The 26,015-nt window shown below is 38.8% G+C and overlaps 1 protein-coding gene across 1 annotated transcript in view; it reads left to right on the top strand.

Annotated features, from left to right (window-relative positions):
• The window catches only part of LOC107595518 (pappalysin-1-like), a 93,705-nt gene that overhangs the window by 23,826 nt on the left and 43,864 nt on the right, over positions 1 to 26,015 (top strand). The window contains exons 6-9 of the mRNA XM_016285941.1: positions 3,036 to 3,157; positions 12,415 to 12,916; positions 21,354 to 21,482; positions 22,675 to 22,766. Coding sequence (XP_016141427.1) covers positions 3,036 to 3,157; positions 12,415 to 12,916; positions 21,354 to 21,482; positions 22,675 to 22,766 — 845 coding nt within the window. The remainder of the gene's footprint in view (positions 1 to 3,035; positions 3,158 to 12,414; positions 12,917 to 21,353; positions 21,483 to 22,674; positions 22,767 to 26,015) is intronic.

Raw genomic sequence — 26,015 nt, 5'->3', positions numbered from 1 at the left:
GTGATGGCATCCACAATCCAGTGGGCCATCCTCTGCTTAGAGACGGTCTTCCCCTTCTGCCGGCCTCCGTAATAGACAAAGAGCTGGTCTGAGGTCCTAAAGCTTTGTGTCCGGTCTACGTAGCATCTCATGGCTCGGACGGGACAGAGCAAAGCTAGGGCTGGGTCTGCCTCCTCCGGGGGCAGCGCTTGCAGGCTCACCACCTGATCCCTGAAGGGAGTAATGGAAACCTTGGGCACATAGCCAGGCTGGGGCCTCAGGATTACCTCGGAGCAAGCCGGCCCAAACTCTAGGCACGAATCGTGACCGAAAATGTGTGCAGGTCCCCTACCCTCTTGATGGAGGCCAGTGTAAGCAGGAGCAGAGATTTCATTGAAAGAAACTCTAGCTCAACTGACTGCAAAAGGCTCAAATGGGCCCTGCTGTAGTGTCTTAAGCACCAGAGACAGGTCCCAAGAGAGTATGGAGAGGGGCCGGGAAGGATTTAACCTCTCGCCCCCCTAAGGAACCTGATGACCAGGTCATGTTAGCAGCAATCCTTTTTTTTTAGTGACATAGACTTAAAGGGTGGAGGGAGACAGCCTTCGCTCCAACCCTTGCTGAAAAAAGGAAAGCACGACCCTGATTGGGCATCTCCGGGGGTCTTCTCGGTGAGAAGAACACCACTCGACGAACAGGTTCCACTTCAAGGCATAAGCGTGTCTCGTAGACGGAGCTCTCGCCGAAGTGAGGGTGTCAACTACCTCTTGAGGTAGGTCACCTAGAACCTCCGCATCCAGACATGAAGTTTCCAGAGTTCTGGACTCGGGCAGTTTTGTTGCAGCTGCTATATGCCCCAGGAGCCTCTGAAATAGTTTCAGTGGGACCGCTGTCCTGCCCTTGAATTAATTCAAGTAGGTCATTGTGCATTGGCTCGTTTAGTTACACTCGAAGTAGATTGGCCTCTCGAAGCGAGATCCCAATTCGTTGGTCTCGGAGCATCAGTCGGTCACGTGACACGGAGTGACTGACTGAAAAGGGAAATAAAACTATTTTTGAATGAAAAAAGCTATGATGAAAATGTATTGACATTTTCGTCAATGAATAAAAACTAGACGAAAATGTTAGGGGAGGGACGATTTGGGAAGAGATTCATTCAGAACGAATCTGCTGCATAGTTAGGAGGTTAGATGCGTACATATGAACCGGCGGGGCATAAGCTAACATACACTTGCTGCACGTCGCATAAAACGTTCAAAAATGTCAATATGTGGGAGTAAGAGAAGAGCAGACATAAAGATAAATCTGACGACGCAAGAGAGAATGTGTATCAGTACGTGTCATCCATTGCAGCTGTGCATTCGGGTTTAAAGGGACAGCAGCCTATTTTAGATGCTATTGTCCGAGTCATTGATGCCAATCAAGCAACAACAGAAAGACAGAAAATCACTCACTGCTCTTGACTGAAAAACTTTAGTAGCCCTAAAGATTACTCTAAATTTATTTATAGAAATGAATATTTCTGCTTGAAATAATGAAGAACATGGTAAACAAATTGCTATAAAGAATGCATAATTAGCCCATATAACCATTGGTATTTTATTAAAAAGAAGACCATGTTCTTGTTTTTTATGAGAAGTCGTTTTATTTAATCTTAACATAAAGGCACGTTGTGTGTCACCACAGTTAAATCGGTGTCTATCATGATAAAACCTTAATATCAAGTCAAGTCAAGTCAAGTCACCTTTATTTATATAGCGCTTTTAACAATACAGATTGTGTCAAAGCAACTGAATAGCATTAATTAGGAAAATAGTGTGTCAATAATGCAAAATGACAATAGCAAACACTAATTTTTCAGTTAAAGACAGTTCATCATTGAATTCAGTTATGTCAAAATCCAGCTCAGTTTAAATAATATCTTTGCAAGTCGACTAAAATCGTATGATATTTAGTCGACTAAAACTAGACTAAAACTAAAAAAATTCAGATGACTAAAACTAAAACTAAATCAGAATTTGCTGTCAAAATTAACACTGGTTCCTAGATAGATTATTTATTCATTTTATTAATAAAGAAATTATTTAGTGAAATATTTATTAATAACTAATAAAATAATAATAATAATATATTAAAATATATATTAAAATGTTAACCATAATGAAAAATGTAACAAGAATTGTGAAACCAAGAAGTAACATTATTTGTATTGTAAGGTATTGAAGAAAAATCTAATAAAATGAATTAAAATGTATTAAGAAAAAACAAATATTTAGCAAATTATATGTTTTATGGTGTTGTTTAAAAAATAAACTTTATTTTTAAATAGTTTTTTAATGTTATGGTTTATTTTTGATGTTTATTTAATGTTTATTTTTAGAACATTACAAAATCAGGATTTTAAACTGTATGTAGAAATTCCCCAACAAAAACATTCTTATATAGACTTCATAGAAATAAAACATAGCCTTATCAAACTAGAGGGCAAGTTAAATGTTATATAAATGTTATCTACATAATATGTGTAGTATTTTTATATAAATCTAATATTTTGTTTTAATTTAATATTTAGATAACATTTAGTTTGACTGATATGGACAGCCAGCATTTTTTGCTCTTTTCATGAAACATTTATTTAAAAGAAAAAGTTGTTTTAGGCTCTTTTTTGTACAAACTAAAAAAAACATTTTATTGATGTTGTGATGGTTTGAGTGTCTTTAAGGCTTCTTTCAGTAGTTAATTTGTATACAGTATGTTTAATTAGGTTTGATTATTTCATTCCAGAAATTCTTATATAATGTAAGTACCCCAATAAAAAATAATGGTGAGATGCTAAACAAGTCAAGGTCAATCATGTCAATAATGATTAAAGTTTATGTAGTGCAGTAGTGCACATGGCGCCCACAGGTCGTAGTGAGGCAAGGTTTGAGTCATCTGAATCCGAATTACTCTCTCATCATCTTAGAAACTGTTTTATACATTTTTAAAGGCATCAAGAGTTTATTGTGGTGTTGCTGTGTCTAAGTTGCTACCTTGGCTGTCTGTTGATTTCCTAGAGAAGTGGGATCAGTTTGTGACAGATGTACTGAAGTTGGGGTGCTCCTACAGTATGCCTCGAATTCTTCTTCTCCCAGACCCTGCTCTCCCTCCGGCCACTGGAGTCCTCGTGAAGCAGAAGGTAAGACTCAATAATGCTGCTGAATCCTTAGCCTTAAATATTATCCATAAACCCCACAATAGATGCCTTCTTCGTTTGACTGATATGAATTTTGAAATCAGATTTTTTTGAAAGCAGACTGACCAGGGGAGCATTGATAGCCAACTATGGTTGCAAGTCCCGTTGTGGTTACACTTTACTTGAAGGGGTGTGCATAAGACTGACATGACACCTTCATAATCATGACATGACACATACATAATCATGACATGACACATGTCATGAATATGAAGGTTTTTATGCATGTTTATGACAACTGTCATTAAGTGTCATTCACTCAGTTATGTAATTTTTAATGCAAAGATGACATTGTTTGAGATGTCTTTGCTATGGGCTATGATGACATAACTGAGCAAAGGTAGGGTTAGGTCAAATAATGTCATATTTGCATTAAAAATGACATAACTGAGCAAATGACACTTAATGACAGTTGTCATAAACATGCATAAAAACCTTCATATTCATGACATGTGTCATGTCATGATTATGAAGGTGTCATGTCAGTCTTATGCACACCCCTTCAAGTAAAGTGTTACCCCCGTTGTTACCAAGATGGCAAGGAACAAAAAACAGTGAAGAAGTAGTCTTTAGATGTCATGTTTGTTACAGCAGCACCCTAGTAAAAAATGCCATAATTTAAAATGCATTTATTTCATACTAAGTATACTTCAAAACCATTAGCATATTTATTGACGTATCTCTTTTGACTTACTGATATAAAATTAAGTATATCTTTAATGCACAATGCACATTTCTTAATGTTATGCCTAAAATGTGTTGTAATATCATAATAAATAAGGATTGTATGATCTCTGCATAATATCAGTCTTTAAATGCAAGATATTTAAAGTGTACCTGAAGTATACTTGCAATAGTTCCACGTTAGCACAATCAAATATACTTATACTTACAAGATATCTTTAGTTGCACCTCAGCACTACTTCCGCACAATTAAAGTGCATTAAGCAGTGCATTAATTCCAATTTAGCAGACTTTAAGTATACCAGTTTAGTATCCCAAAAGTACAATTGCAGTGTATTTTTATTAAGCACATAAATATGTAAATGTATTTGTAGTATACTTATAACAAAATAAATGTATTTAAATTTTAATATTTTTTTTCACTAGGAAATCTTGAATTGATCAATTAGTATAAGTTATTATTCCTCCACCTGCGCATGATTCATTAACAGCAGTCCTGTATCATTGAACCAATATGGTTCAAACCTTAGAGGTTTGTGATACTGTATGGTTTTGTGAAAACAGTCTTAGCTAGTTGGTTAGTTTCTCTAATGATGCATTGTACTGTGGTAGTTAATCAATGAGTTACATTGTATAGTAAACGCACACCAGTCCAAATTCGAAGGTAGAACGTCTCGGTTACGTATGGTAACCCTCGTTCCCTGAAGGAGGGAACGGAGACGTCACGTCGGATGACCGACGAATTGGGATCTCGCTTAGAGAGACTAATCTACTTTGAGTGTAAACTAAACGAGCCAATGCACATTGGCATGCAATTATTGCATCCAGCTGCTGCTGATCACAGCGTGAGTATAAGTAGGCAGCATTCGCCCAGCCTGCAGCCCTACAGATATCCACCAGCGAGACGCCACGAGCCAGCGCCCAGGAGGATGCAACACTTCTGGTTGAGTGAGCTCGCAACCTGAACGGGCAGGGCATACCCTGTGCCTGATAAGCAAGGGTGATGGCATCCACTATCCAGTGGGCCATCCTCTGCTACGAGACGGCATTCCCCTTCTGCCGGCCTCCGTGAAAGACAAAGAGCTGGTCTGAGGTCCTGAAGCTTTGCGTTCGGTCTACGTAGCACCTTAAGGCTCGCTTTGCGTCCGGTCTACGTAGCACCTTAAGGCTCGGCTGGGACAGAGCAAAACTAGGGCTGGGTCTGCCTCCTCCGAGGGCAGCGCTTGGAGGTTCACCACCTGATCGCTGAAGGGAGTAGCAGGAACCTTGGGCACATAGCCGGCCGGGGCCTCAGGGTTACCTGGGAATCAGCCGTCCCGAACTCTAGGCACGAATCGTTGACCGAAAATGCGTGCAGGTCCCCTACCCTCTTGATGGAGGCCAATGCCAGCAGGAGCAAAGTCTTCATCGAAAGGAACCTCAGCTCAACCGAAATCAAAGGCTCAAATGGGCCCTGTTGTAGTGCCGTGAGCACTAGAGTCAGGTCCCAAGAGGGTATAGAGGGGGGCCGTGGAGGGTTTAACCTTCTCGCCCCCTTAAGGAACCTGACGACCAGGTCATGCTTCCCCAGCGACCTCCCTTCTACGGGGTCGTGGTTAGCAGTGATTGCAGCGACATAATCTTTAAGGGTGGAGGGAGACAGCCTTCGCTCCAACCCTTGCTGCAAAAAGGATAGCACAACTCTGATCGGGCATCTTCGGGGGTCTTCCCGGCAAGAAGAACACCACTCACGAACAGGTTCCACTTCAAAGCGTAGGCGTGTCTCATAGACGGTGCTCTCGCCGAAGTGATGGTGTCGACTACCTCTTGAGGTAGGTCACTCAGAACCTCCGCGTCCCATCCAGGGACCAGACATGAAGTTTACAGAGGTCTGGACGCGGGTGCCAAAGGTTCCCCTGTCTAGTGAGTCAGTAAATCCTTCCTCAGAGGAATCGGCCAAGGAGGGGTTGTCGCGAGGAGCATTAGTTCCGGGAACCAGGTCCGGGTAGGCCAATAGGGTGCCACCAACAGTACCTACTCCTCGTCCTCCCTGACCTTGCACAGCAACTGTGCAAGAAGACTCACTGGGGGAAACGCATACTTGCGAAGGCCCCACAGCCAGCTGTGTGCCAGTGCGTCCGTGCCGAGTGTTCCCTCAGCCAGGGAGAAGAACAACTGGCAGTGAGAGGTTTCTGGAGAGGCAAACAGGTCTACCTGAGTGGCTCCGAAACGTCTCCAAAGCAGCTGGACCTGTGGATGGAGTCGCCATTCTCCCGGGAGCGCAGCTCGGAATAGCTCGTCGGCTGCCCGGTTGAGCAGCCCAGGAATGTGAACAGCACGAAGCGACCTCAGATGCTTCTGACTCCAGAGGAGGAGGTGGCGGGCGAGTTGCGACAAGTTGATGTGCCAGTGCAGTTGGGGCCCCGTCCAAACCCCTGACACTGCAAGCCCGTTGTACGTGGCCCCGCAGCTGGTGGTTGAGGCATCCGTGCAAACCACAGCATGCCTGGAGACCTGCTCTAGGGGCACTCCTGCCCGGAGGAATGCAAGGTCTGATCACGGGGTTAAGGTTTGGCGGCAGAAAAGTGGACCCAGAAAGTGCCGCGTTACCAAGCCCACCTCGGGACTCGGCCATGGAGCCAGTGCTGCAGCGGTCTCATATGGAGCAGCCCTAGTGGCGTGACTGCCGCCGTAGCTGCCATATGCCCCAGGAGCCTCTGAAACCACCACCCTGAGAAACCAATCGTCCAACCTTGAGGGTTCGGGATGCGGTGAAAGATTCCACTTGAGCCCGACACTCTCGGCAGGCAACGGAGTCTGGTCCGCAACTCCGAGATGGTCATACCCCCGCAATGGGAGCATGATTCATCCATGAAAGCCACCTCAGCGTGCTTCATGCCCAGACACGAAAGGCAGCGATCGTGACCATCACCCGGTGCCAGGTAACGACCGCACCCAGAAACACACAGATGGTACGACATCTTTAAAAAGACGTTCCACCCGTGAAGGTCTTTTAGATGGAATTTGCTATTTTAGTGTGCTGAAGCGCACAGGGGAGATAGCCATCTGCAACACACACAGGGGTGGTACAGCCTGTTGTGTGCAACCCACTCAACACGGGAAAACCACTACCGCTGAAGCGCCGTCCACCAGCACGAGAGCCCACGAAGAGCGTGCTTGACTGTAGTTTGTACTACTGTAGAACTTGGTCAGGAGCAGAACGATAGAACCGCTCGGCTCCGAAGCGAAAAGCTGATTAACAATCTGTTTATTAACAATAGCATAATAACTTTTTAACGGTTGAATTCACAATCACATTAAGTCATAATAAATCTCAATGCATATGATGAGACTTACAGGCCATTTAGTGGTTTTGTTAGTGGCCTATTTGAATTCTTTTAGGAGGTTTCCTGTTTGGATTTAAGCTGGCTACTTTGGCAAACTGAAAGAGACCTGTTTCTGTTGACACTTGGAAATTGTGTTCAATTGGTGAGTGCAGTTCTAAACCATTAATGTGCCGTTTTATTGAGTGGGATAAATGATTAAAGCATTGCACCCAATTCAGGATGCCAAGTGAGGCCAATATTGGATGGAACAGCAAAGTAATCTATGAGGAGAAGAACCAAAAAGTGTGGAAAAAATTAGTCATAGGAGTTGTCATAAATTTCGATTTTCTCATGTGTTTATTTTAAGGCTAGAAAAATGTGGACATATGGAAGAATTGGTCCATAGAGCTTTGTGCACATAAATGAATGTTTTTTACCACGGGGAATGAGTCATGTTTTCCTGCGCAGTATCAATTATCTTGCCCTCGAAGTTCAACCTTTGATCTTTGTATCACAGAATGAAGCCAAACTGCCATGGTCAAGCTATTCTTATCGAAATTCCAAGGCATCCATTTTTTTATTCCATTATTTTATGAGTGCAAAGTATCTGTATAATCTACCCAAGCGCTGAAGAAGCACTAGGCCCTAATGGCCATGACATATGCCCACTATTTTAGCTCAAACTGCAAAAGCTCTTGAAAAAGTGAATTGGACTTGACATTGAAATGTTGAAAACAACTTCAGAGACCTACATTCCAGAGGCCGGCTGTTTTTCTGTTTAATTACTTAACCACTTCATTTGGTTTGCTTTTAAAAATGGGTGAGCCGTAAGTGCATGCTTGTATCCCTCCAAGCCAAGTTGGCCCAGCAGTGGCTTCACGCAGTCAGCTGAGAAGGCATGCCCAGGCTTGCCATGGCCACAACGCTTTAACTATGCTTTGCACTTGGATGGCTTCCCTGGTGTACTCCATTGCCCGGGCCATCTTTCCACTGTTTACAATCGGATACAAAACCTGACTTTGACGGCCTGCAGCTGGTTTGAACCTCTGCGCTTTACCGCTCTCAGAAAATCACCTGCCTGCAGTGCTCACCTCATCCAATGTATGCTCCCTGTCCTCAGTCATCTAGGTTAAAAAAGCAATTTTTCCTCTCATTCGAGTGTCCTTAGTTGACTTTTTGGAAACGATGCCCTTATAGTGTTGCTGGAATTCAATAAAAGAGCAACACCGGCACAACAAATAGATGGATGCGAGAGTGCTGTGCAAAGTCAACTCGATTTGCTATGCAAATTACTCTGTGGTTTCTTGTGCTCATGAGAAAGATCCCACAGTTGATTGAAAACATGAAGAAGATGAGAATGAATGTGAGACACAAAACCAGGAATGCTAGGAATGACTCGTATTTCCATCCCACTCTTACCTCAACGCTTCGTTTGTCTGCCGTGCCCCCGTTGCCCAGATCCTGATTGTGTCAGTGAGTCTTGCAGACCGGCAGGAGTTTCCAGTATGACTATCAGTAATCTTTTTTTTTTTTTTTTTAGATCTGAACTTTTTGGTTTGTTTGATGTGAGTTTAGTTCATTTGATGAGAGGCTTATTATATAACTTATTGTTTTATTTTGGAAAGTCCAGTTCTGCTTGATGGCTTGCACTATTTCTGGCTTTGTCCTTTTCCATCTAATATTTCTTCTAATATTCCCTTGATCAGCAGCTGAGGTACATGGGGGATCTATGTGGGAGACATTTAGCAAAAATTTTGGTATTTGATACTGCAAAAGTGCATCTAGTTTCAGAACATCCCAGTTTGTTTTGGCCATCTAACTGAGCAACAAATACCCACCCTAGAACAACGGTGATATCGGAGTCAGACATGCGAGGGAGGTTACCTAGATGCTTGGTTTAACCAAATAAACATTAACAAAACTTTTGCCCAATGCTTTTGCCATTTGTCATTTAACTTGTAGTCAGACTACAAATTAAGCTTGACTGAGGGCAACCAAAATAAATTTGAAAGAAACTTTTACCTCACCTTTTTTCCATTCGTCATGCAAACAGTCAGTTCAAAAAACACAATTTTAAAAGCAACAGTGGCTTTAAAAAGGGATGCTTAAGCCATACTTAAAATGTATAAATGTCATTAAAGTAAACATTTTTGTTTAGAATTTTTTTTTTCTTGTTGGTTTTTATGCATTTTTCTCATCATAAGATCAACAGTCATACAGAATACATACACACACATTTTAGACAGGACCAGAAGCAAACCAAAATAAATAAATAACGGCAGAGCAGATATAAAATACAAAGGTATACATTATGGCAGTCATTGGGCATCTTCAAGAAAATCCCACATGGAAGTTTTTCTAGTGCAAGAATATTAGCATGATTTATCCATGTTTTAGTTTGTCAGTTTTTTTTCAGACAAAAACAACAGATGTGCTGTTCAAGATTAAGATAAAAAACTAATAGGACACTTTCTGGTTGTGATTCATTTGCCTTAAGCCTTAAACACTACAGGAGTTTTAGGCCGATTTATATTTTCTTGTCGAGGGCCTTGGTCGGTTTCCGATGTTCAACACGGCAAATGTGAGACATTTCCTCCATCTCCACTATTCAACGGACCCGTAAAGCAGCTTGTTTTGTGGTTGCGCATTGGTTATTGTGAAAGTACTGATGTAATTGTGATCATCCTGATTTAAAATCCTAAATATCAAACATGTTTGATATGATCGGGGAGGTCCTAGTTTGTGTGCGAGCAGGTCGGGAGGTGCAAAATTCGATCTGTAAATGCCTCATATTACCAGATAATCCACACCGAACACCGGAACCGACCGAGGTCATCAACAAGATGTTTTTCTCTGATTCTTGGGAGGAGGAAATTGGGGATAAATCGGCCTAAAACTGGGATATGAGATCGGCCTAAGTGGGATATAGTGAAACATGTTCACAGTTAATGTGATGAGCTACACCTCTGATTACTCTGCTAGGAAACGTTTAAACTTGAGGAGAACTGACTTCATACATCCACTAAAATCACTTCAACACCAGTTGGTTAAAAGTCATTGCCAAAAAGGTTCAGGAAAATGAGGCTAGTTCTAAGAAAAATTCTAGCATCATATATTTTCAGGTGCCATTTGGTATTTTCATAGCCAATGCCATCACACATATTTAAGTGAGTGTCCAAATTGTATTGTTTGCATCTCCTTAGTGGTGTTTTAAATCATGGTAATTCAGAAATATTATTCAGAAATATTTTTGTAAATATTTATTTTGAAATATTTAAGCTATATATGCCAGCTTTATTCTGCAAGCCAACAAAGGTGGATGGAATTAAATCAATAATGCTCTACAGAAACTCATCAATGTAATATACATTTATAATTATCTTTTAGTATGGCTGCAAGCTTGTAGCTATTGGCCACTGCTGTAGGTTTCATTTAAAGGGGTCCTATTATGCTTTTTCAACTTTAGTTAGTCTGTAATGTTGCTGTTTGAGCATAAAAAAGATCTGCAAAGTTACAAAGCTCAAAGTCCACTTCAAAAGGAGATATTTTATTTAACAGAAATCACTTTTCAAAAACTACAACGAACGACTCGTTTGGACTACAATGCATATTTTCCGGGATTTGTCACAAATATCGATGAACGGGACGAGACCTGCTTGAGCTGCACTAGAAAAGGCAACGAGTGTTATCACTATGTCGGAGACACACTAGCTTTCTCAAAGCAGACGAACTTAGAGTGGTTACAATCATCCGGGTTTAAATCGCGCTCAAATTGAATTGATTTTGACACAATATTTACACTGAAGCTCGCAGGCGGCTATGGTGAGGGGCATGACATTTCATGACCAGGTGCCGAGTGGTGCCAATCACAACACACACTGGCCCAGCTAACCAATCACAGCACATTTCGTGTTTCAGAAGGCGGGCCTTAATTTGATACAGGAACTATTCGAGCCGTTCATGCCAGACTGAGGAGAGAGGTGTTGTAATGTAAAATATGTCAAAAATAATGTGTTTTTTGAACAACCTAGTATGAGAGCCTGTTCTAGTACACCCCCGAATCAAAATCAAGACTTTGTAAAAGAGCATAATAGGACCCCTTTAAGTACATTGTCCTTCAGAGCTTCAGTGGGACCTCCCTGTCAATCTTACCCCCTCTCCGGGCCCCTCCCCCTTCAGCTGCCTCACAATGACCTCTTGACAGTTTCTAAAAAGGAAAACTGGTCCCAGGGCCAGAATTCTCCCCATGACCTCCTGCCATCTTACTGAAGAACATCATTTGGCCCTCTTAGAAACTGTTTGTTTGTTTTTGAAATGCCATTCATTAATCCAAGAACCCAATAATTGGATGTAATTGCAAAAGTCATTGCAATTGATATTGCTCAGGATTATTATTTTTTATGTTCATCTGTAAATAATTAGCAATTCTTGCTAAGGCAAACATGGGTATTATTACTATTGGTCATACTTAGGTTTAAGGATTTATCCACATTGCAGTACCCTGGCAAGGACACTAGGATCCTGGTGGCGTTAATGTACCCCTCTCATTTTCATAACCTCATAGTGTTTAAGAGGAAGTAACATGACATTAGCTTGTGCTACCAAATTTGAAACATGCTGACTACACAATACAGACTTGGTTTTTATCCTTGGGTCCACCAAAAATAGAAAGATTCAGTATAAGAATTGACTCATTTAGAGTCATTTGTCTGTGAATTACACGGCTTAGGCTGTATGTTTCTGATTCACTAAAAAGAATAATTTCATAAGAGTCATTTGTGTGTAAATGGGACACTGTAAAATCTGCAAGTACATTCAAATATAAAAACGTATAAGTAATCTTCAAATTTGTACTGTTTTCTTTCTCCAAACCCTATTTGTGAATTTCTGCAATGAATTCAGGATAACTTCTTGAAATAACTAAACAGTCATGAAACTTAAAGAAGTAGGATCCAATTTCAAATGGCCTCTTACAATCTGTAAAAATGGTGGGCCTATTGAACATTCATTATTTCTTTTTGGCAACATTACTATTTGCTTTTAAGGGTTTTTCAACCGCATAGTAATACCCTGGCAACATCCTGGCAGCATCTCATTTTCATAACCTCACAGTGTATAAGGGGAAATAATGACATTAACTTGTGCTACCAAGTTTGAAACATGTTGACTAATGAAGAGAGGTTTGGTTTCATTCTTTGCTCTCCTCTTTAGGTCCACCAGATGTAGAGCAGGCCTGTGAAGCGAGCGTCAGCACTTGGAGCCCCAACGCCGGCCTAGACTCGAGTAGTGTTGGCTCAGCATCTTGCCCACCCCAGGGCTGTATGCTGCAGCTCGAGTTTGCCTATCCGCTGGTGCCTGACTCCCTCACTGTTTGGGTCACTTTCTTCTCTCCAGAGGAGACTGGACTGCCTGCAATCCACGACATCCTTCTGCTGACCCTCAGTGGTAACAACATCTCGCTGGGCCCACAGTATGTGTTCTGTGACACACCGTTGACACTTAAGCTAGATGTGAAGGAGGAGGTGTATGGGGTGCAGTTCTTCACCATGGAGCAGCACTTGGAAATCGACGCCACATTGCTTGCCTCAAAGCCAGACAATCCTCTGTGCAGATCGAGTCATCCTCTACGCTATAGACTGGTTCGACAGCCACCATTCACACATTCACCATATGGGCTGATCCTTCAGGAACCCACTCTGAGATATGTGGACAGGTAAGGATTAGGGGTGTATATGTTATTTATAACTACTACAGTGTTTATTAATATTTTTGAATTAGCAATTTTTATACTTTCACTTTTCATTTTCCTTTTAGTTAATTTTTTTGTTATTTTATTGTGTGCTTTAGTTATTTTTATTAGTTTTCTTTGTAATATTACTTTTAAGGTTTAATTTATTTCCGTTTTAGTTTTTATTTATTTTATTTCCAGTTAGTATTAAACTAAATACAAATGGGAAACTGAAAAAAAAGTTCATAAGATTTTAAGAAGTTAAAATATTCATATATTTAATTTATTTCAGCTTTATTTAAAAAATGTTTTTATAGTTTTAGTTCTAGTTTTAACAATAATATCCCTGGATCTGACACCTATATATGATATTTGACAGCATCTCAAACATGTCCTGACACGGTTATGATTTGATTAGATTCAGGGGCCTGTGATAACAATATTATAATAGTATTTGCCTATTTTACACAACCAGTTAATTTTTTTTAATTAAAGCTCACAAATGCAACCAAAATATATAATGAACATGTAATTTAACTCTGTGAAAATTGCAAATCCTTTATCCAAATCGGGATATTCACAATAAAAACACTTTGATACAGAACAATAAATGATGGGGAAAAATCATGTTGCACATGAGATCATGAATCATTTAATGACAGCTCATCATTGACTTGTTCAATGAAATAAGCAATGACAACAGTGAGGAAAGTCTTTTAGTTTTCTGTGCTTCCCATGACTTGAGTTTGACAGGAGAGACAGCAATGCTAGGTTGCTGCATCATGATCATCTATCTGGCACTTGCACATTTTAAAAGAGAATGCACATCTTGGTGGAAATACGTAGAACAGTCACTGGACAATGTGTGGAAATATGACTAACATCAAAAATAAAAGTTCAAAAGTTAATCTTAAAAAGATCGATTTTAGGTGTTGCATTGATACATTGTATTGTTGGTCATTTGATTGATGTATAGGTCCATATAAATGTATTGTTACGGCCCCCAGTAAGGATGAAATATTTGTCCCTCTATTATGAATGATTTGTACTGGAAAACTTAGACGTATGAACTCTTAAAGAGGCTCTGAAAAGTTTTCTTTTGCGTGTCATCATGACTGCCAACATAAACAAATAATGACTGAATGCGCTAACACTATTCAAGACATTTCTAGGAACACTGGCTCATGATGTTTTAGCTTTTGCCATGTGTTGATGTGCTTTGCCGTTGTATGAATGTCTCTTAGGTACTATGCGTGAGGTCTTCAAACATATCCTTTACTCCTTGGGCTGGGGGTTCAGGTCAGCTTGAAGAATTTCACAGCCAGTTTGTTGTCATCTGAGAGATACATGCTGAAGTGTTCCCAGGCAGTTTAACTTCATGGGATACTCATAAATTCTGAGTGGCCACAAAACAGTTGGAGAGTGTTTGAAGAGCCTCTGCCTCTTTGATAACAGCAGAAACAGGCAGACTGTCAGATTGAAAGGCTGACAGATAGACTCCAACTAGATAGATAGATAGATAGATAGATAGATAGATAGATAGATAGATAGATAGATAGACAGACAGACAGACAGACAGACAGACAGGCAGGCAGGCAGGCAGGCAGGCAGGCAGACAGACAGACAGATAGATTATATTTTTTATGTTTATGTATATGTATTTGAACAATATAATATTATGAAGGTTTTGTCAGACTGATTTAAATGGTAAATCCTATGTTTGTGAGTCTTTTTAAATGATTGAGTTAAAGGATTGACTCAATTAGAGTTTTTTTTATAAGTCGGACTACACAGCTTATGCTATGTTTTTGATTCACTACAAATAATCAGTTCATAAGAGTCAATTGTTTGTGAATCAGATTACACTGCTTGTGCTGTGTGTTTTTGATTCACTAAAAATAATCAGTTCATCAGAGTCATTTGTGCGTGAATAAGACAATGCTGTATATTGTGTGCAGTCTGCAAGTACATTTACATGTAAAGATATTTCGGATTAATTGGCAATGTTTCCTTTTTATCCTTTATTATTCTTCAAACAAAAGTTGTGAACCTCCACAATTATTTCGGGATCATTTCTTGGAATAACTAAAGTATGAAACTTGACTTTTTAAAATCTGTAAAAATGGCCTATTGGGCATCCATTTTTTTCTGTCAGGGAAATATGCCTCTTATTAATAAGACATTAATGAAGACTTTAGTCATTTAGTAGGCAGGCATTGTGTCTGCTTCCTTTTGTGTTGGACTTTTTTTCCAGAGCTTCTGAATGCTGGGCCCTCCAACAGAACAAGACCACACCTCAGTTGACAGGCTAGATAATGTGTACATTAGCTTTCACAAAAAATCTACTCAGTGCATATAAACAAGACCCAATGTGAACCCGCTGAACTTCACTGTCCTCACACTGGGCTGTTTTGGGTGTCTTTTCTTGTTTCCAAAAAGTTGAAACTACAGTAAATACAGTGACAGCTGCAGCAGCAGTATGTTAGGAAAAGACATGAAGATATTTTCATCTTAACAAATAAATATCTAGATATTTTTAAATAAAGTCTTTAAAAAAAGTCTTAACTCTTTGCAGAACTAAAGTAGTATTTATATTGACATATCCAAACATAGATTAAAGCTGTGTTTAGTTTGTAGTAGCACAATCCAAGTTGTGTTAGCAAGGTATGCAGATCCAGCCAACAGCTTAATCTGCTTAGATAATGTGGTTTTTTAATTGAAAAGGTTTGTTTTATGTATTAATGCTGCACAGCTGTATTCACCAGATGGTGAGAAAATGTATCAGTGTATCAGCAGGCTCTGGGATCAGCGAAAAACTCCCCGCATCTGAAATTCATAAACGCAGAGCGAAAGTGCTGTTGAGAAAGCTGTTGTGAGGAGTAATACAAGATATTTCAGAAAGACTTGCACTTCAGCTAAAAGCTAAATCCAGGAAATTCATTATTCAGTATCAGCACAAGTGATTCCTTGAGTTAGGCTTGCTCATGGGAATTTTACAGTAACTTCTAGATCTCAGACTTTTTTGAGTACTGTTTCATTATTGCACTGAGGCTGGTCTAAAGGAATTTACTGCAGTGTTTGGCTTCGGTATGAACAACAAGTCCATATTCCCACAATAATATGGAAAGAGAGGTGTATAATTAAAATATAAAATAATATATAAATCAGAATAAAAGTCTGTACAAATCATAAACTACAATATAAATGTAATACTGTTAAATTGATAAAATTTTGGGAGTTTTTGAATGCTTTGATTTGATAAAAAATAGCCTATAATAAAAACTCTAATGTTGTGAAATATTATTACTATTCTTATTATTGAATAATTTAAATATTATTACAAGTGATAATGATATTACAGTTTAGTTTCACATGATTCTTCATAATTATTCTCATATGCTAATATCATTCTAACATGATATTTAAAATAGAAATATTCTTTGAATATTTAAAATACAAATATGTTGTAACATTATAAATGTGAATGTCTATATATTTTTTATTTTATTTTATTTAATTTTGTATTATTTATTTATTTTGTAGTGGAGCAAGTGAAAATGAAGACAGGGCAAGTAAAAGTTACTATATAAAAATATATAAAAAGTGAAGCTAAGCTGTTATTGAGTTATAGGTATGGAGTTGTTTCTCAAAGACTCCTAGGAAATGTTACTAAATTAACAGGAATCATTTGATGTGATTAGAACAGTTTACTACCTGAAATGAAAAGTATTGCAGGCATGATTCTTGTCAGTTATTTTGTCCTATTGTTATTGTTATCTGTTTTTCTCACTTCTTCTCCCTTTCAGTCCTCAATGTGGGTGGCCTTTCCTAATCCTTCATCGCTTTATGATGATTCGCTAGAGATCGTTTTCATATCGTCCAGGAAAACAAGGGCCATAAAAGGTTTTGTCAGCTCCAGAGTGGCGCAAAATTACATGGCCATTTCATCCTCCAGGTGCAAGCCTAGTTCGGCTCCAATAGAGGCAGGCAATCACTCATTGTGACCAGTGAAAGCAGCCCCAATCAAAGTGGTGTCTGGCTAAAAGAGGCAGGCTTCCTAATGAGAGCTCTTCAGTGTAGCAGGGGAATGTGCTATAATATCGGATCTCAGCCAAAGAACAGCCGCTATAGATCACTGCTGCTACAGTATGGAGAGTGATTAAGCAGCATGGCCTCTGAGAACCTCCATACTGCTTCACACACCCCTGTTTTCATTTGCAGATTTATCAATATGATTATGTCACAGGCCAACAAGACAACGTGTTGTGAAAGAATACACTCAACCTACAAATCAGTGCTGTGTGTTGTAAGCATGCACAAGATATGCAGATTTAGCTTTGTCTTGTGCATTTTAAGCTATAGTTCACCCAAAAAATTAAAATTTTGTGATTAATTACTCCCCTACATGCTGTTCCAAACCCATATGCTGCTGTTTTTGTTTGTAAAATGCAAAATGTGAACTTTCTTAACATTCTTTACTCAGATTTTTTTTTTTTTTTTTTGCAGAATCTTTTTTCATTTTTCCATAACTTTTTTTAATGACACGAGGGAAAATGTGCAGTATGTATGTGTGGATAATTCTTTGATGAATAATTGCTTTAAAGCTGTGAAAAACATGCATGATTCATGACTTCAGAATAGTATCCATTCACAAGCAAGACATTCTGGGTTAGACATCTGTGTTTGTGCAGTGTCTCTTTGTTTTCCTGTAGTAATCTGAAGAGATTACGTATTACCTACTTGAAGGTCAACATTGCAAGAATTTCACATTTTCCTCCAGAGCTGTCATGGATTCCAGCGGCGCGTTTCTCTTTCCCATAACTTTTTTTAATGACACGAGGGAAAATGTGCAGTATGTATGTGTGGATAATTCTTTGATGAATAATTGCTTTAAAGCTGTGAAAAACATGCATGATTCATGACTTCAGAATAGTATCCATTCACAAGCAAGACATTCTGGGTTAGACATCTGTGTTTGTGCAGTGTCTCTTTGTTTTCCTGTAGTAATCTGAAGAGATTACGTATTACCTACTTGAAGGTCAACATTGCAAGAATTTCACATTTTCCTCCAGAGCTGTCATGGATTCCAGCGGCGCGTTTCTCTTTCATTCATAGAGCGTATAGTAAGGACCACTTGATGGATCTCTTGAGTTGAGTTGTGGTCTGACCAAACATCTGTGGTTCGGTAAATTATATGATTGAGGTTGTGTTGTTGTTTTATTTAGCCATATGAAATCTGATTTTGATTTTAAATGACAAATTATTTCCACTCCTTTGAAGTAATTAAGTTTTAGATCATCATTCTCCTCCTAAACACTTCAAGCGGCGAGCAGCTGCACAGAGGGCTTGGCATTATGAGATGCATCTCTTTGATTTCTTTTGAAGGTAGACAGCGAATACTATAATATGATTTTTCCAACATCTGGGCTGAAAGAGAGGAGTACCTTCAAAAAAACTAAGGAGGATGAGTGTGCTCCTCTATAGAGCTCAATTACAAGCAACAGAAAAGACAGACTTGTATATCTCACTCTTCTGCTAGTTTGTTTCAAAGTCCATCTGCATTTAAGTGCAGACCACATTGCACACAAAAACAACAAAACAGGAAATTACATCATAGAGAGGAACCCTGCAGACCCTCGTGACTGTGTGTCAAGGCTTTTAAAATATCAAATAATTTGTTGTTAGTTCAGGTTGTAAAATGTAATGTGGGGTGACCTCCCCCAAAATTTAATATCTATTATTTAATCATTTATATTTGCAAAAAAAAAAAAAAAAAAAAAAATTCTAATTTATTTAGATGCACCTGTATATATTGATTTATATTACTTGATTACACCACATTTTTGTCATTAAAATTAATTCTTTAAATTTTTGTGTCTTTTGCAGCATCTTGTGTATGACACGGCATTCTAAAAACACAGCACTCATGTTAAAATAAGTTGAACTTTAAAAAAATTATAATAAAAAAAATTATTTTTTAATGCAAAAATACAGTCTGTGTGAATGGCTCCTTATAAATCATTAACCTATATGGTAATTTGGGAAAGAAAAGAAACTCTGGAGAGATGAAAACCTACAAGTGTTGATAGAAACCAACCCATTATGATTTCAGGAATTGAAACCGGTCATATTTATGCCCAGAGATTTTAGCTGCTTTAGTGTCTGGTTACCGTCTTGCTTAACTAAACGTGTGCTTCCTGAACATTGTCAGTGCTGCACGCTCCCACCCTATTGACTTAAGAGCTGCATGTTTTCCCACACTACTGCGGGGTATCCCGCACTGGAATAGTGATGATGTCATGAGCTACCACAAATTCCAACACAGAGGCTCGAAAAACATTGTTGTCATCCGAAAACACGAACACAGGAAGGTGCTGTGGCACATCGCAACGTTTGAGCTCCAGGGATTCTCCGAATTATTACTCGTGTGCGACTATGGAATTTCATTTGAACGTTGTCTTCTTGTACTGTGTCTTTGTATGCAGGCTGGCTTATAAAAAGTTTTATATCAGCAGGTTTATTTTTAAGAATGATCATCACTGAGTGTTTTTAGTATTGCTCAAAAGCTCCAATAAATGATTATGATTTCACAAACAAACAGCCTCGCCGCAAATTCGTAATGTAGCCACAAGACATTGATGGCTAAATTGATACTTAGTCGATTCAACGGGCAAAATATCCTTTCCTCGTTGTGGAAGCCAAGCCAACGGTCTACCTCAGGAGTCACTGTGGCTGTTAAGGATAGCAGCAGTACTCTTTTAGCTTTGCTCTGCCTCTCCACAACAAACATGTCTTAGAAAAACACAGCCACAAGACCACATTGCGGGCCAAGATCTTCCTGCTCTTGCCTTTGGGGGTTGGCTCAGACTCCGCGTGCAGTTCAAGCGAAGTGTCCTCTGGCACTCGGCGGTTCTCACACCACTGAGGCTCTCTGACCCATATTTGACTGTTTGGGAAGTCTGCAGCTGGAGGATCTTGTGGGGTTTTAGAGCCTCATGGTGGAGCTGATTGAGTCAAGTATACCTGAACCAGCTGTGAGGCTTTCCGCACACTGCGCGATCCCTCCAAGTTTGTGTTCCTGCAGGCAGAAAGTTAAAGCGGTGTAAAGGATCTGAGAAGCACATGTGCAGACAGAGGTTAAAGGGTTGATCTGAGTCGCGATTAAAATGTTTTCGTTAACCCGAGCCCCATAAGCGGCTGGATCGATAACAGAAAGATATTTTATTTATTTATCTTTTTTAAGAAAGAATTGGAGTTAAGGACTAGTAACACAGACAGATGGGCGTATTGTCCGAGAGAAAAGTGCCTGCCGTACCTCCCCCTCTGCCTCCCAGACTGATCCTGCGCTCCCTCCACCTCCATTCTTCGTCGCTCTATTCATGGCAATTCATTGTGAGGTGAAGATAAATAGAATGAGAGCGGAAATGCATTTTATGGGACGAGGGGGTCTTGGGTCATTTGGGTGGTCCTATGCTGAGCTTAGAGGCCTGATCCCGGCACAGATGATGACTAGAGCTTTACTTTGCTGATTCTTGTGCTTCGTGTACCTGAAGGGTTGTATTACAGTCATGATGAGTGCCGAGAGCTCAGAGTGCGTACAGCACGCTTTGTACTCTACGTAGAGTCACATTACAGTAGCCATCCTTTCTTAGCATCTAATTGTTGGTGCTTGACGATGAAAGGGGACAGTTTGTTTCGCACGGAATCCCTTAAATTAAATGCACTGAGTGGTTATCGCCTTATATAATGGCAAACACTACAACTGTCTCATAAACACTCATTCCGAAGCAATTTTCCATCTCTCAGTTGTAAATATTTAAAGAGTATTAATGTAGGTAGAGATAAACAGATTGCTTTTAAACTAACTAAACTACCTTGTGATCAAACTTTTATCTCTAATAAAACATTTGAAAACCCTATTGAAACATATGTACCCTACCATTACAAAGTTTCGGGGGTTGGTAAGATTTTTTTTTTTTTGTACGTATTTGAAAGAAGTCTCTTATGCTCACCAAGGCATTTAGAAATGTTTTATTAAATTTATTATTATTATCATTAATGTCGAAAACAGCTGTGCTGTTTCTCTTTTATTTTTATTTATTTTTTATATAATTTTTTTATGAAAACCATTTTTTTTTCAGGACTCTTTGATTAATAGAAAGTTCTAAACAACAACATTTTTTTCTTTTTTTTTACATTATACATTTTTACTGTCACTTTGGGTAATTTAATGTGTCCTTGCTGTGTAAATATATTCTCATTGACCTCAAACTTTTGAATGGTAAAGACCCACAACCTTTTAATTGACTACAGTTTTAGGAGTGCAAGCATTGGGGGGTTGGGTTTCTCTAAACCACCCCATAACTTACATAGTGCATAAAAGTTTAAGAACATACTAATAGTCCTTGTTTATGTGTTCCAGGGACTTAAAGCCTGATGAGACGTACACCTACCACGTGCTGACAGTGTCTAGAAGAGCGGAGAGTGAACCATCTCCTCCTCTCTCTCACCAGCTGGGCTCACCCTACTGTGGAGATGGACTCATCCAAAAGTGAGTTCACTCTCTAAACTTTCACTGCATTCACTATAAATCTAACGGAAATGAAAAATGTACATATCCTTGTGGTTTACTGCAACCACTGTGGGTGACAATGATTATATCCATGTTATGAAAATAGTAGGGATTTAATGATTCACTCAATTCACAATGCGATGTGATTCAAAATACTGATTTCATTATATGATTTTATCATGATTTTTTTCAACAAAATGAAAAAAATGATAAATGAAAAGGTGTCCTTTTATACTGCTTGGACAAAATACTGCACATTTCTTTGTGAAATGAAAATATGTAGAATAACATAACTAAATTTAAATTTTAAAACAAACTCCAAATCAAATACATAAATAAATAATACAAATAAAAGAAATCTCTTCATATAAACAAACTAAGGCTTTGCCTGTGCTCTTTCCATTTAAATTAGAGGCAACCACTGTATTTTAATCTTAATCCAAGCATGAGCAGTTTTTAATCTAAATTAGATTGTATAATTTTGATTGCAGAATATAAAAGCAGAATGGTCTGCTTTTAGTTTTGTGAAACTACACAGTAAAACATCTGAAGGAATCAACAGCAGCAGACGTGCTGATTGAGATGCAAATTCAGTCTCTGACAGCAGGTGACATTTATGGAACAGCAGTAATACAGCGTTTCCTTGGTTGCTGCTGTAAACAAAGTAGCGCTGCTACTTTAATATGCATTATACAGAGAAGGAAAGAAAATACCATCTAAACTTTCCTAAAGACAGTCAGTCAGTTCCCCTCAGAGATACATTTATATAAACTGTGTCGCGATTCATTTAACATCTCAACCGATTTGAATCATCACGTATTTGCATCGATTTTCAACCAGCTCGAGATGCATCGTTGCATCCCTAGAAAATAGGTAACGCATTGTGAATAAAACAATCTGAAATAAACATGATTAACAGAATGGCTCATTGAATTGAGTTGTTTGTGAAAGATTGTTTACAGACGCTGTATCTTTGTCTTCAATGAGCAGATTTCCATTAGCTGATTGGGAAAGTATATACCTTGCTTTAATTCTGCTTATTCTGGTAACAGCTGTTTTGAACCATGACTGATTAAAGGTTCATTTTTTATTTATTTAAAACAGCTTTGTTGCAGTAAGGTTACTTGTGTGATTGAACTATTTGAATGACTTATGTCTGTATGACTTTCAGATATCTTGGAGAGCAATGTGATGACATGAACTTTGCTAATGGAGATGGCTGCTCAAACCAGTGCAAGAAAGAGCTGTTGTTCAACTGTGTTGGTATGTGATCGTCACCTATAGCCAGAAATATTAAAAGAATAGTTCAAACATAAATTAAGTCTTTATTTAGCCTCTTGTCATTCCAACTCATATATGTGACCCTGGAGCACAAAACCAGTCTTAAGTCGCTGGGGTATATTTGTAGCAATAACCAAAAATACATTGTATGGGTCAAAATTATTGATTTTTCTTTTATGCCAAAAATCATTAGGATATTAAGTAAAGATTATGTTCCATGAAGATATTTTGTTAATGTCCTACTGTAAATGTATTAAAACTTAATTTTTGATTAGTAATATACATTGCTAAGAACTTCATTTGGACAACTTTTAAGGTGATTTTCTCAATATTTAGATTTTTTTTGCACCCTCAGATTCCAGATTTTCAAATAATTGTATCTCGGCCAAATATTGGCCAATTGTATCTCGTCCTATCCTAACAAATCATACATCAATGGAGAGCTTATTTATTCAGCTTTCAGAGGATGTATAAATCTAAAAAATTGACCCTTACTTCTTTTTTTGGTCCAGGGACACATATGTATTATTTTTTCTAAAGGAAAACAAAGGTCGAATTTGTGACGGTTCATAGTGACCAGTTTGTGCCTGCTTCTCACACAAAGCTATTGTATGACTTCAGATAACTTGAAATACAGTGCAGTAGTATTATGGTTCTTTAAGTTTTTTTTTGCTTGGCAGACATGGTCAGGCATTATATGAAAACATAGACACTAAAGAATCATTATGCAGCTCTTTTCCATACTATGACACTCATTTGTGTAAGGCGTAAATATACATATAAAATTATAAAAAGAATACAAGCATATGTGTTTGGAATGACATGAGAGTGAATAAATAATGACAGAATTTTTAAATGCTTATTTTTAGTGCTATTTTAACAAGAAAGTACAATAAAGTAAAGGTATATAAAGTGTAGCATTAGTTTGATTAATGTTTTGCTCCAGCAGTATTTAGCTGTATTGCACATTACTTCTCAGCACTCCATTGATGTCAGTTCTGCCCGGTTGCCCAGCCATCAATCTCATGGCTTCAGCCTGTCATCAGTGTCACACGACAATGTCTGAAAGACCAAGAAAGTTCTGTTGTACTATTCCTTTATAGCACAAAACTTGTTAGCTGGTTGTGATGTTAATGGAGTGCTTTAAGTTGTGAGCTAATCAGTTCTGTCAAAACAATTGGCCGCATAATTGGACCCTCTTACGGACATTTAAGTCCCCTCACAAAAGACTTTACTCTTTGCTGTAGAGCTCTAAGATCTGCCTAATGAGCACTAGCAAACCTTTGTGGCACTTCTTCCTGTTAGCAGTAATGCAACAATCCCCTTTTCTTCTAAACGTGTGGACGGAAAGCTGGAGTAGAGTAAAAAAGACAGAGAGAAGAAAAGGAGGCAGCAAAGAAGAACAGATAAGAAGGGCTTTTTGAAGTTCGCTGTTGAATGAAGCCAACATTCATCTAGCTGAAGTCTTGTCTGACCTCTAGGACACCTCTGGAAGTCTGAGGTTGCACTAGTACACACAGTGCTTAATTGGCAGTTCAGTTTTTTTTTTTTTTTGGCATAGGTTCAATGAGTTCATCCTTCACTGCCTTAAAGGAACAGTTCACACAAAAATGAAAATTAGTCATTTACATCAAAAATGCTAAAAAGAGAGTAAAAACAATAAACGTCATAGAGAAATCATGAATTAATCTTTTTCTAAACGTAGCTTTTTCGAACAGTGCCTTGACAGTGCACACTTTAATTACATGATGTAGCCTATTACAGTGTCCTCAAAAATCAAGTATGAGTTTTTGTATTGTATTTAGTTTGTACGATATAATAAAGCATTCAAAAGGGGGTTTTCACAGCAGTACCATAGAAGAACCATTTTGGAATAGTTGGAATAGTAACTATTCTTAAGTGACTAGTTCTTAAAAAAAAATGTTTTCTTTCTTTTTTTTCTTGTGAAGAATATTTTAATAATCTAAGGCAGGGGTGCCCAACCCTGCTCCTGGCGATCGACTGTCCTGCAAAGTTTACCTCCAACTCTAATCAAAGACACCTGCCTTTAATTTTTAAGTGATCCTGAATACCCTAATTAGTTGCTTCAGGTGTGTTTGATTAGGGTTGGAGCTGAATTTTGCAGGACAGTCGATCGCCAGGAGCAGGGTTGGGCACCCCTGATCTAAGGAAACATTCTTCACTGCAAAGAACCTTTAGTGCAATGGAAGGTTTCCATGGATGTTAAAGGTTCTCCATGGAGCCATCAATGCCAGTAAATAACCTTTATTTTGAAGAGTGTAGTTAAGCAATATCGCACAAGCAGGTCTGCTGTTTTTATCAGCACAATTGAAAATTATATTGATTTTTTTGCAACAGACGAGTTAAAGCGTTAGTTCACCCAAAAATGAAAATTAGGCTGTGTTTTACTCACCCCCGAGGCATCCTAGGTGTCTATGACTTTCTTCTTTCAGACGAATCCAGTCGGAGTTACAGTGGTGTGAAAAAGTTTTGGCCCCCTTCCGGTTTTTTTAATTTTTTGCATATTTGTCACACTTAAAAGATTCAGATCATCAAACAAATTTTTATATTACACAAAGATAATGCAAGTAAATACAAAATGCAGTTTTTAAATGATTATTTATTTTATTAAGGGAAAAAAGCTGTCCAAACCTACCTGGCCCTACGTGAAAAAGTAATTGCCCCCTAAATCTAATAACTGGTTGTGCCACGCTTTGCAGCAACAACTGCAATCAAGTGTTTGCGATAACTGGCAATGAGTCTTTCACATCGCTGTGGAGGAATTTTGGCCCACTCTTCTTTGCAGAATTGTTTTAATTCAGCCACATTGGAGGGTTTTCGAGCATGAATGGACTGTTTAAGCATCTCAATCGGATTTAAGTCCCGACTTTGATTTGGCCATTCTAAAACCTTAATTTAGTTTTTCTTGAGCCATTCAGAGGTGGACTTGCTGGTGTGTTTGGATAATTGTCCTGCTACATAACCCAAGTGCGCTGGAGCTTGAGGTCACAAACTAATGGCTGGACATTCTCCTTTAGGATTTTCTGATAGAGTGCAGAATTCATGCTTCCGTCAATTATGGCAAGTCGTCCAGGTCCTAAAGCTGCAAAGCAGCCCCAGACCATCACACTACCACCACCATGTTTGACTGTTGGTATGATGTTCTTTTTATGAAATGCTCTGTTGGTTTTACGCCAGATGTAACGGGACACACACACCTTCCAAAAAGTT

Source organism: Sinocyclocheilus grahami, unplaced genomic scaffold, assembly GCF_001515645.1.
Source record: "Sinocyclocheilus grahami isolate Dianchi unplaced genomic scaffold, SAMN03320097.WGS_v1.1 scaffold203.1, whole genome shotgun sequence".
Classification (NCBI taxonomy): domain Eukaryota; kingdom Metazoa; phylum Chordata; class Actinopteri; order Cypriniformes; family Cyprinidae; genus Sinocyclocheilus; species Sinocyclocheilus grahami.
Note: the sequence above shows the minus strand (reverse complement) of the source record. Positions and strands in the feature narration are given on the sequence as shown.